Source organism: Benincasa hispida, chromosome 9 (assembly GCF_009727055.1).
Source record: "Benincasa hispida cultivar B227 chromosome 9, ASM972705v1, whole genome shotgun sequence".
Taxonomy (NCBI): Eukaryota; Viridiplantae; Streptophyta; class Magnoliopsida; order Cucurbitales; family Cucurbitaceae; genus Benincasa; species Benincasa hispida.
The window spans coordinates 14,509,939-14,523,218 of record NC_052357.1 but is presented as its reverse complement, the minus strand read 5'-3'; the positions used below and the strand labels follow the sequence as shown (position 1 = coordinate 14,523,218).

At 32.0% G+C, this 13,280-nt stretch overlaps 1 protein-coding gene across 1 annotated transcript; it reads right to left on the bottom strand.

Annotated features, from left to right (window-relative positions):
* Positions 1–792: 792 nt before the first annotated feature.
* On the bottom strand, positions 793–7,429 carry LOC120085735 (polyamine oxidase 1). The gene is made up of 10 exons (XM_039041904.1): positions 7,193–7,429; positions 6,815–7,064; positions 6,418–6,543; positions 6,227–6,288; positions 5,982–6,136; positions 4,439–4,582; positions 3,538–3,687; positions 2,228–2,482; positions 1,496–1,577; positions 793–1,384 (listed from the first exon to the last, which is right to left on the bottom strand). Exons 1-10 carry the CDS (start codon positions 7,242–7,244, stop codon positions 1,173–1,175), a joined length of 1,488 nt encoding a protein of 495 aa, XP_038897832.1. The 5' UTR covers positions 7,245–7,429; the 3' UTR covers positions 793–1,172.
* Between the last annotated feature and the right edge of the window lie 5,851 nt (positions 7,430–13,280).

The window sequence follows — 13,280 nt, the reverse complement described above, 5'->3', positions numbered from 1 at the left end:
TTTTTTTTTTTACCCGACAATATTATTTAAAAAAAAAAAAAAAAAAAAAAAAAAAAAAGACAACTATCCAATTCTACGACATTTAGTTCGTCAAATTTAAGAAAATTGCTCTTATGACTTGGACTTATGTTATTTACGCCATATATTTGATTTGATCTTAGAATATGAATAAACTGAGATCACATACAAATAAGAGAGATCCTAGAAATATGAAACCATGGTTAAGAAAGACATAAAAGAACTAAAAATTAGGCATACCAATAAAGCGTACCTTCTTTTCAATGGCTCAATCATTCAAATTTAAACGTACTTAATTTGGAACAATTACCCGTATTGGTTTGTGAGAATAGTTTTCAGTCTTCGAAGCAATTCAGCATTGAAATTGTCATTGTAACGCATCTTGAAAGTTGTACTTTAAAACTTTAATTGCATCTTGTGTAATAAGTAATGGTATAAAGTGACATATTAGAAGATTTGACAAGTTGAATAAAATTTTGATTTAGGAGACACCACTTGTGCATGCATAGTCCATTGAGAGACCTAACTGATCCAATCTGGCCCGTATATTTTATTCGGTTGGTCTACTAACTCTACACTATCATACTATTTCATTGTCTCATCGTACCAATGTTAATCTAATCAAATATGTTATGTCAATATTTTAAAATATCCAATTGCTGAGTCCAAATTAATATTATTGAACTTCAAACCTATTATGGAGCTCACAAACAGAGATTTTAAATTAGTCAAATAATGAACGAAGATGAAGCAATGGTGAACGCTACTAAAAAGTGAGAGATCAACTTCTTTCTTGTATTAAGAGATCAGTAACAATACAATTAGAAAATCCAATATATTTCCCCCCCACCAATTCCTCTAGAACCTTTTCATCAACAAAATAATTTCTAGAACTAAAGCCCCATATTAATAGTAAACCCCTTCAACTATCAGACAAGTGGGCGCACACCTTGATTTCTATGAAGATCATCATCACATAACTTTATTTTCTTCACCTATCTCCTGCTTTCATTTCATGCGTTCTTCTTCATGGATGGTATCGAGTCTCAAATCGACTTCGAATTCAAATTCATCTTCTCATCATCTGTGTCACCCACTGTGTTTTCTTCATCGTACAAATGAGATCTATGTTCCTCAGCATGTCGTCCATGTAGTCATAAAATCGCTTCCTGGATACCGAGCTTGCCGTTAAGGTACAATTGTGTTGGAAGATCACATTTGTGAAGGCCTGAGACGGCCTCTGTTTGTGTCAATGTCAATGATCCTGTTAGAGCTAATAAGGGTTCTAACAAGAATGATTGGCCATCACTTTTTCTCTCCTTATCTTTCCTCATTTCTTCCAACAACGCATTGCTTGTGTCTATGCCTGTTTACATTGGTCAATAAAAGAGATTCTCATCAGACAAACATATATTAGAAGCATGGAATAAAGTTTCTAATTAACAAAATTAAATTAGTTAGAAGGTGTTTCAAAAACCTGCAAGATATCCACCATGTACATAGCCATTAAATCTTTCGCTTGTGTGTTCCCCAGTGAAGTAGATGCGTCCGATGGGTTCCTGGAAATGACACACCAGCAAAAGTACATTAGTTCAAATGAAATATCTAGTCTATCATCAAACAAATCTAAAATGCTAAAAATTCCTCAACAAGTGTTTCCACACTATGATTCAAATCTAGCTGATACGAGAGGTTAACCCTGGAGGATTTGAGCCCACTAAGGAAGTAATTTAATTAACAACCAAAGAAAAATCAAACAAAACAACTGCTGGACACACTACATTAGCTTGTCTGTGTTTTATCATGTCACATATTCCAACTCAGCCCTATATGCTCTTTTAGAGGGCGTTTGGGACAGAGTAAAATTCTTTAGTCTAGAGAGTTCTTAAGTTTAAAACTATTTAGTCATATAGCCCACAATATAAGAAGTTAATAAGTCATAGAATTAATATTCCGTTAAGTTGGGGGCCACAGTGGATTTAAAAACTCATTGGGCCAAACAAGCTACTCCCCCAACTCCTATTCTTTGGGCCAAACAAGCCCCTAACAGAATTTGTTAGTTATACAGGGTTGAGACAATACAGTTGTGGAATTTATCATATTCGCAGGCTTCTACAAAGAGTTGTCTACTTTCTAAGTGTTTACAGATCGACCAATCATGCAGTCAGTTATGAGTCAAAATTTGCAGATAGATAAATAGGCAGTGAACCTTAATGTTTTGAACAACTTGGCAATCGGAGATGATGGGGTAGTTACTGTAGCTACCACGTTGAAACCTGTTACTCCACCAGCGAGGAACAAGTATGTCAATAGCATCCGGGATGTTGTGTCCAAACATATCCCTAAGCACTTCCATGGATTCTTTCAATGTCTCTTCATCAGATTGAGCTTCGATTCGTTTTGATTCTCCATTCGTAATTGTCACCACCAGGATATTGGACCCAGGATAGGCATTCTCCATGTTCTGATGTTATCATAATATAGTCAGTTTGACAATAGTATGATTATTAATCCATAGCAAGTCATAGAAGGAAGATCGAGTATCAAATGCCATAACATTGTCAGTTGAAGTCGTGGAGATATGTAAGGTGAATGTTTATAAGAAAATTCCAAATATATATAATTGTTTGTTTTATTAACCATTTAATGACAGACAGGTTATCTTTTGTTCCAGTATTTAAAATTTTAAAAAATTGGATTTCACAAATAACTAACCAACAATATTTCAACAAAAAACTGAATTAGATAAACATTTTGGGAATTATTCTCAATCAATCACTTAACAAAAACCACCTATCAACTAATTCCTCCAAAATCAATTTGAAATGATTTTAGATTTTTCTAAAATCAATTTTAGTTCAGGCTAAACACCATCGTTTTAATTGATTTTGGTAAGAGAAAAAGTTATTTTGACCATCTCAAAATAACTCCCAAACATACCCTAAGATATAAAAGCTATAATTTATATCAGCCTATGTTGTATTTTAACGAGTAGATTTAAAAATTTTGAATTCACATACTAAAAGTAGATACTTGACAACTCATAAACTAAATCAATCCAACTAAAGAGACCAATGCGATGACATCCGTATTCTGAGAACCAATACAGTACTACAAAGCAAATATACAGGATGATATGCAATCCAAGGATCAAGAATTAAATAAATGTGAGAGTTGATAGGTTGCATGTGACCCATGTGCACCTGATGCACGACTCATTATGAAAGTACTTCCAACCGTATAATAAGTTAATAATGATAAGAGTAAACTAATATAAAAAGCCAAACATGTTAAAAAAATATGGATGCATAGCACATAGGTCAAACGGCTACTACTAGTTCAACCTAAGACCTGGCTGGCTATCACTGTGGGCTTATATTGGCAAGCATGCAATTCTTCTAGCTAAGAAGCTTTGTTTATTCACTTAATATTTTTGGATAAGTGGTGACGATGAGATGAGTGTTAGCTGGCAACAACAACGAAAAAATTTTAACAAAAAATATATGTATGTTAACGGACCTGCCAAAACGTGTAATAGCCCCTTCTTTCATGGGCGTAAATAAAGAATTCTTTTCCGGGTCCGCACGGCCAGAACTTATATGGAAACTTGAGGAAAATCTTTGTATACACCATCACGTCACATTTCTCTATGGCCTCTGTTTTCCACCTCTGTTTCATTATATTTTAAACCATCCCGTTTAGTTAATAATACTAAACGTATAGAAATAAAACATTACAAGAAATATCAGCACACAGAAACAGAAGGCAGTGGGGAAATACTACACCAACCAACAATCAATGGTTCAGTAAATAGAAACACGAGTGGGAAAGTAAACAAGAAATGTTAAAGGATGATGAAGACTCGTAGGTTTAATGGCATATTCGTATAGTATTCTAAAGAAAAAGAGGTAAAAAGGTAAATAAAAAACCGATCGCGTGTAGATTAGACACACACACACACAGGATATGAGTCACAAAATGCAAAACTGGGGGATGATGCATGGGAGTCGCACATAGACACATTGGGAATCCGATTCTTACGTCATGAGTCAGTAGGAGGCCTTGCCATCATAAATTCTGATCCACTAGGTGAAAAATTAAATAATGGACCAGGGCTTTTAAAGATATATATGAAGAGAAGTCAAGTCAGAGCGAAAAATCCCACCACCTCACAGGACGGACAGAGCCCGAGAGATATTTATTGTGTTATGAATATTGAAAGGTCAAGATTCTTCCCACCCATCTTAGGTCTCTCAATAGAGGTTCACAAATCAAGAGGCAACAGAAACGACACGTCGTCATAAATTGTAGGGAGCATTCTTGGTCTTGGTGGGGGCAAAAGTCAGAAATATAGACACCGAGAGAGAGATTAGTAGTGTAGTAACAAACAACATGGAATAAATAAAAGAAGAAAACGTACGGGTAAAGGTGGAGTAAAAGAAATGAGGTCGCTTTGGAGTACACCAATGCTAACAGACAAAACCACATAGTTGGCTTCATAGATGCATCCATCCTCCGTTGTTACAGTAACCCCGGTTCTCGAGTGTTGTATTTCCCGAACAACCTGCATAAAATGATGGATAAAAGTCGTCATGGAGAAGAACAGAAACAGATAAGAATTGGACACAGCAGTCAACTCCCACCCAGAACCCGAATCAATTTTTTATTTGGGCAAGATTATGGGGAATCTTTGCCCCATTTATGGCTTCTATCTAAAGATCACAGTGATTACTAGTGAAGCAGGACGATGATACAGGGGAAGCTTCCCTCATTTACTGCAATTCGCATCAGATTCGTTGGGCAATAAAGGGAACCAAAACAACAGCCCATTAAATGGAGATATTGACAAGACTCCCCACTTTCATGTTTTTATTTGAGTTGATTTGACATCTCACCCCATGGGTTATTGTTTATGGTCATAAAAACCACTGTGCAGCCAAATGCAAATTGGTATCCAGTGACCCTACTAATTTAATAATGGTAAAAAGGCTTTCAAAACGTTGCATATTGTCATTACAATTCTGTCAAATATGATACAAGCAAAGGACATTGCTGGCAAGTCAAAGTTTTGCTATTCAAGTAGGGGAAACGCTATCACAACTTACTGCTCATTGTTGGGTGTAGGGGTAAATCAAAAATTCAAAAACCGCAATTAACAGAAGCATTCAACGGATTGATTCCCCAGTTTCAAAGATTACTTCACAGTGAAAGAACAATTAGAAAAGAAAAAAAGAGAAAAAGGGGGAGCGCAAAGCTTTTTAGTGTCAATTTCATTGTAAAGAAACCCAAAATTAGAACAACTTGAGCTACTATTGAAATCATCTGTAGTAGGCCTATTCAGCGTTGGGCTCCAAAAGATGTCCACAGGAAATCATCTGGCAACAAGCTATGAAAGCGATATCGCGATCATATGACACAGACGGATGCCACTAATTTCAACCAATATCTTAAATAAATATTTTGGCAGCCAAAATAAATATATCGTAAAACCTCACAAATCCGAAGACCGATTTTTCTCATTAGCCAGGTATCCAATGCAAATCATAAAGTTTCTTCAGCCGCTAAAAGAGTTAAAGCAAAAGCGAAATTAACAAGTTGACTACCACCTAGGCTAACACACAGCTTCTAATATAAACTGGCAAATGACAATAGTAATAATATAATATGAATGGAAATTGCTTTCAGAAACGTCATTATCTGCAAACTCCCAAAAGTGGGTCAATCATCAATCTCAACGACAAATAAGAATAGCACATGCAAACAAAAGAGATACCCGGGGATTTCTATCCTATACTTTTTCTGTTTCTTTTACTGTATTTTTATCAAAGCCCATATCCGTCCTTTTGTTTCATCATATGATTGGGTAATCAAAACCAGAACAGACAAAATTTTCATTTAAAAACATATAATTAGCTAAAAGTCAATATTTTAAAAGCAAAACAAATTTCCCCCTTTTTTCTCACCTTGTTGAGTTTGAGACGACTGTCCAAGATTTTTCCCTCTGAGGTAAATAGAAAATCCTCAGCCATTTTGTATAGCAAATACTCATACCCTCTTTCATCTGCAACCAGAAATTCCCTCTCTCCAAAATCCAAGTACGTCGATATAGGCTCAACCTCTACACAAAAACACCCAGTTTCCAATTCAATATTCACATACAGAATATTAGAATAAGAAAAAGAACAAGAATGGGACAGCATAAAATGACCTGCCATCTCAAAATCGTGGAGTATAAAGTCGATGGCGAGTTCCATGGGCGTCTTTGGCGTACTTTAAACAAAAAGAAAGAAGAGATAACATAAGAATATGCTTTGAAAATGTTAATTAACTTAATGCCATAATTCTTCTTCTTTTTGAGATGCTCATCAAACCAACATTAGACTTTTTGAAAAAAGTTACCAAGGCGGCTCCGATACAATGGAGACATCATCAGCATCCGCCCCTTGGTTCCTCAGCTTCTGAATCGCCGAGTCCACCGCTTTCTTGTACGAGTCGGCCGCAACTCCACTCGGAAAAATTTTCCCACTGCAAACTCATTGATTCAAAAACCTAGACTCACTTCAAATTGACCCAGAAAAGAAAAGCGAAACACAAAAACGAAGGCAAAATAGACAGATGAAGGTTCAAATTCAATCTCAAATCATGAATACATTGTTCAATCCCACTAAAAACAATGTCTCTAAAACGAAAAAGAAAAAATCAGAGCAAAAATGGCGGAGGAATAAAAGAAATCATCCGAAACACAGAGAATAGGGAAAAACACGAAATAAAATCAATCAGGATCAGGAATTCAAACCTCCGATCGTAGATATTATAGCGAGCATTGCTGTAATCAGAGAAACAAGTACGGAGACTAGATTTGAGAGCAAGTTCCCAAACCGGATTCGGCTCTTTACCACCGACTCCAACAATCCATCCGGCTCCAAGTTCCACCGATACACCTCCAAAATTCTCCTTACAAACTCTTCCGCCAATACGGTCGGAAGCCTCCAAAATCACCACGTCGTCTATTCCATTGTCCACCAACACCTTCGCCGCCGACAAGCCTTCCGATCAAAAAATGGACCAAATCAGAAGAAAAAGAAGAATAAAGAGAGAAACAGAAACAGAAAGCATGAGTAATAATGGACGAAGCTAAAGCATTAAAAAGGGAAATAGAACAAGACGGACTCACCGGAAACACCGGCGCCGATGACGATGACGGAGGAATGAGAAGGGGAATCCATTAAGGAAGAAAGGGAGAAATTGAAAGGAAGAGAGAAGGAAAATGGAAGCTATTGGATTATGGTAAGGAGAAATGTTGAAGAAATAGCGGGAGTCGGTTTATATAGTTTTTTCTGGACTCCCCTCTTTGGGTGGAAGATTATTCCCAATCTTGTACTCCATTTCTAAAATTAAGAGAGAGAAATAATTGGAAGAGAGAGATGAAAGTTTCAATTTTTCAACTTCATTCTTCTACTTACCAAATAAAAATAAAAACAAAAATTACCTCTAATATATTCATTCGAAATTTGTCCAACTAAATTAATAGTTCCAATAACTATTGCACTAAATTTAAGTAAGCTTTCAGAAACATTTTATTTATAAAAATATGTATTTTCATTTTTTAGAGTATTTTCTCAAATAATTATTATCCAAGAGTTGATAATTTAAGGGTGTATTGGAGTTAGATTTTGTTTTATATTTTCAAGTCTATATTTTTAGATTTGATACTTCAATAAATATGTGTTCAAATTGAATTCTATTTTTTAAAACTGTTTATAAATTCAAAATTATATTTAAAAATAAAGAAAAACGTTTGGAAACAAAGCGATGTTATAAATTCAATTTTTTTTTTTTTTAATAAAGTAATATAATATTACAAAATAATAATTATATAAACTTTTGTTGAGGGCTGACGGTCATTTTCTTTTATCCCACTACACCACGAATTGACATCTTACGCGGAATTAGAAAGGGTAAGGGTATTTAAGTCATTTCAATTACTTCAATCGATTTTTTTTTTTTTTTTCTTTAAGAGGATCCATTGATTTATTTAACGCCACATACAAAAGAAATAAGAAATAAAAATAATGTTGATCTAGAAAAAGAATGATAAGGTATGGTATTAATTTAGACTCTGAACTTTTATACTGTATCAATTTAAATCTTGTGAGAGTTGTATCAATTAAATCTTAAACTTTCATAAATATATTAATATCAACCATAAATTAATAATTGTATCAAGTTAAACTCCCGCTTTTATAATTGTATCAATTTAAATCTTGTGGGAGTTATATCAATTTAAACTTTAAATTAATAATTGTATCAATTTAAACCTTGAAGTTTAACAAGTTTGTCAATTTAAACTCTTCATTATGTTTTATTTCGATACACTTATGAAAAGTTAGGAATTAAATTGATATAGTTATAAAAGTTTAAGGTTTAAATTGATATAATTATGAAAATTCAGAATTTGATTTGATACAATTATTAGTTTGGGGTTTAAATTGATATTACACTCAAAATTCAGAGTTTAAATTAATTAAGAGTGACTGCGAGGTCCAATACAGAAGTAAGGATCGTTCCCAATTTCAAATTTCACAAAATACAAGAATTATAGAGAATAAAATTATGCATTTTTAATCAAATTTACGTCATGCAAAATAACAATATTATAGAAGAAATTGGGGTTTAGTCACACCTATCCAAGCCAATAATTCTTCACGATCTCCTCTCAACAAACGTTCACGAACAAAAAGTCAAAATGGTCACTACCACATATAAGATTTTTCTCTGTATTCTCTATAGGGGTTGAAAATTAGCATGAGTGCGTGGGCTCTGCTATGATTTTGGAAGAGAGAGAACAAGGATTTTGAGAAAAAAATTTCCTAAATTGTTTCTTGGAAGAGAGAATCCCTCCATAATTAAATCAAATAATATATATATATATATATATATATATATATATATATGAAAACCACCTTATCATATAGTACATATTAAAGTATATGTTATATCGAATATAACACATAACCTATAGTTTTTATATTGTATAAAATACAATATAACTTATAGTTTTAATTCCATTAATCATCTCATACATACAATTAGTATTTGAATCATATCCAAAAAATTAATTCCTCTCATGATAAGCTTTCTATTACAATGTATCAAATACATTATATTAATTATATCACGTATAATTAATTCACTCAATTAATTCAAACACTTCAAATTAATCCAAAATTAATTATCAACAATCCCCGTTGTGAAACTGTAGATTGAAGCTCCAATAATACTTGAATAATTAATTAAACTCGTTTAATTAAATTGCTCAACATCCATTAACTGTCAGTCACTCCACTAAAGACCGACAACTGCAGTCTTCGCACTACATATATATTTTTGTGTCCATTGAATATAACCAATCAACGATATGATGACCCTTCACAAATTACTCGTATGTACAGCTGAGTCAAAAACACCGTTTTGCCCCTATAGTTACATCTAACTTCTTAAGTACCACTAATCCCTTTAATGAACAACAAGTGATAGCCCAACTATGACCAAACCTCTCTCGAGCCAAGAGAAGATGTGACGCCACATTGTACAAGTCCCGAAATGAGCCCTTAAGGGAGCAATTTATCTACTTACCCCGACATTAAGGAATGAGTGAATTCCATTTTCTGTAGTGTTACCCAATAAGACGAATCCTCAAAATGATAGGCTTATTAAGTCGGCGATTTGGTCACTCTCACCTATACAGATCAAAGGATCGCATTCATAGGCAGGAGTTTACAACTCACTCAGTATTCAAGTCATGTCACCTATGGTCATTCTAATGAAATATAAGTTTATATTATTAATGGCGTTATATAATGAGACTATTCATTCAATGGTTTGATCTTATACAAACCCTCGTATGTTTCTACGTGAATGATCAGGATTAGATCAGTTGTAGCACTTTACAATAATTGTAACATCTACAAAGTAAGTGTAGGTTGATGATCAGGATTAGATCACCAGGATTAGATCTTATACAAACCCTCGTATGTTTCTACGTGAATGATCAGGATTAGATCACCAGGATAAGGTACTCAGTCTTATCCATCTACTACAAACTATTTAGATTATCACTTAAACATAATTTACTTATATGTCTCTACATACACGTTTAAGCTACAGAAGATAATCTCGGATGTTAGTTTATTAGTTTTGTAGGTTGATGCTACTAAATGTCAAATAAAATTCATCAGATTTTATTAAATAAACCGTCTGTATATTACAATTACAAACTACAGTACCCACGGGATTTAAGACATCAACCCCAACAAATACAACTATTAATTTAGGGTTTAAAGTGATACAATCTCATAAATTTAGGGGTATAAATAAATTGATATTTGTAAATAAAATAAAAAAAAAAGGCTAGAATGATTTTTATCACTTCTCAAATGTATAGTTTTTTTTTTTTTTCATTTGAGTTCATTTATTTTCATGAAAATTTTCAAGGATAGTCAATTAATTGTAACCCAACTTGCCTACATAATAGTAAATATTATAAAAATAAACGGTTTGTTTTTATGATAAATGTCGCTTAAATTCATGTGGTTCAAGAATTCCTACATTTTTTTAATATTAAAAAAGAAATGAGATGTTTGAAAGAAAATGATAAACATAATAGTCTCATCATACTTATAATAACATTGACAATTGAATTTTGATAAAAACATATTATGGCTGAAAGCTTTGTTACATTTTTTTCCTTTTTCATTTTTGACCTTAAAAGCTTTGACAACTAAAAAATAAAATAACGTTGAAATCATTATGTACGCAAAATATATATTTATATATATATAAATTAATGAATAAATATTGTAGTTAGAGTTGTTCTAGAGAAATGAAAAGATAAATATAATAAAGGTTAGTTAAAACTTTTATGAAAGTAACAATTTAGTTCCTGAATTTTGGTGTGTAACAATTTAATCTTTATATTTTCAATGTTGTAACAATTTAATTTATAAACTTTAGTGTATAACAATTTGATCCTTTTACTTTTAAATTTATAACAATTTAGTCTTTAACGTAAAAAAATTCATCAAAATCATATGTCAAACTTTATTATTTTATGATGCAGGCTTTGTTTTATATAAAAATATCGAGTCTCTAATTTATTTATATGCTTATTTATCCGAAAAGAATTTCATTAAATCTCAACATTGATTTTTATGATAGGAATTAAATCGTTACAAATTTTAAAGTTACAATGGCTAAATTGTTACGTACTAAAGTTCAGGGGCTAGATTGTTACAAAATTGAAAATACAAGGACTAAATTGTTACAAACTAAAAATTATAGAATAAATGGTTATTTTTATTAAAAGTTCAGAGACTAAAAGTGGTTTTTGACTTAAAATAAAATAACATAAAAATGGATGTCAAAACGAGCATAATTCAACTGGCACGGAATGTGTTAACAACCACGAGGTCTATAGTTCGATTCTTATTCTACTAAAAAAAAGTTTTTAATATGAAACAAAAAATTAGTGGATGATGTTTGTTGATTGTTACTACTTGTTTAGGCTATTATTCCAATTATTTGTGTTTGAAGGGCACTATTGGAATTTGGACGAGCCAAATAACCTATAATTTATAAACACTTGGATAATGGTGTGTGGTTTAAGAGAAGTAATTTTTTTTTATAAATTCAATCAATGAAGAAAAATGATGGTTGTACTTGTACTGTTGTACCCTGCATTCTTCCTTTCCTATATGCCAAACAAGTTGAAATATATCAATTATTTTTTTTTCCTTTTGATATTCATTGAATTATTAAACAAATATATTTCTTAAATAGTTGTTAGAGTTGCATGATATGCATGATAAATGCATGTAGAATTTGTTTCTTATGCTTTATGCTCAATAATGGTTTTGTTTGTACTCTTTGTTTTTTTGAAAATAATTTATGTTTAATAGTATTTTTCTTCTTTTAAGTTGTTAAAACATTTGGTAAATTTTAAGGATGAGAACAAAATTTTTAAAACAACCTTTTTGTAGGATTTGGTTGTTCTTCAAAACAAATTAACTTGGTTGTTAAATTACTAATACTATTATTTAAGTAAACAAGTATAGCTCAATTGATATAAAATTTATATTATTGACTTCGAGGTTAGAAATTCAATTTCTCAACCTCGCATATCGTCTCATTTTAACTTTTTTTTTTTTAGTACAACAACGACAGAGATGAGAGATCAAACCTCTAACATTTAAGGAGGAATGTCATGCCTATTACCATCAACTTAAGCTCACTTTAGCCATTTTAGCTTAGGTTTGATTCCATCTATGTAATTTACTTAATAATTAGCATCTTAGCTAGAATGAGCATAACTCAACTGGCATAATTCTAGTGAGAGTGTTAAAAAAAAATCCGACAACCTGAACAACCCAGACTACTCAACTCAAACTATAAGGGTTGAATTGTGTTAGTTTTGTTCTTAGGTTAGGTTGGGTTGAAGTTTTTCTATTTTTGTTAGGTTGGGTTAGGTCTTGGGTTTGCTAAGTAAAAGTCGATCCAATCCAACCCAAATCATATATATATATATATATTTCTTTGTTTAAAGATTGACTATTTTGGATTAATGAATTTATGAATTTTTAATAATTTTCTTTTAAAATTGTTATGATGTTTGTATTTGTTTAAACTTTGTAATAAATATCATAGATATTTAGTTTTTAACATTTGAATGGTATAAGATTTTAGATATTAGCTATGTATTGTAGATCATTTTACGTATTTTAAATTAATAAGAAAAAAATAAGTTATAATTCGAGGGTTGGGTTGGAGATTGTGTTCGGGTCTTTTGGATTGTCAATCGAACAAATCCGAATTTTCGGATCGATCCAAAAAATACTCTCAATCCAACCCATGTATACTCCTACATAAAAATTTATATTATCAACTTTGAGGTCCAAAGTTTGATTCACCCACTCCGTATAAGTGAAGCTCCAACGATTCAAACTCATTTAGTGGACAATCTCTCTCTCATTGTAAAAATATATATTTTAACCGATCTTTTGTAAGGATTATTAAAATATATTATAGCATTTTTCTTTTGATATAATTAATATAGAGTATAGTTAATAGAAAGCAAGGGGGCATGAAAATTATATAAAAATTTGGGAAGAAAATAAAGTACAAGCAATTAATTGTCGCATCCTATAATGAATTTAAAACAAGTCTTAAATTAAAATGTTTCTTCTAATGAGAACAAAGTTAATCCG

What these genes read in the sequence shown, in the direction of transcription:
- LOC120085735 (XM_039041904.1), bottom strand. Translation starts at nt 7,244, where the DNA reads ATGGATTCCCCTTCTCATTCCTCCGTCATCGTCATCGGCGCCGGTGTT. An exon ending in TATAATATCTACGATCGGAG is followed by an intron (nt 6,544 to 6,814) that starts GTTTGAATTCCT and finishes ATGAGTTTGCAG; the next exon opens with TGGGAAAATTTTTCCGAGTG. An exon ending in CTTTTACTCCACCTTTACCC is followed by an intron (nt 3,688 to 4,438) that starts GTACGTTTTCTT and finishes ATAATGAAACAG; the next exon opens with AGGTGGAAAACAGAGGCCAT.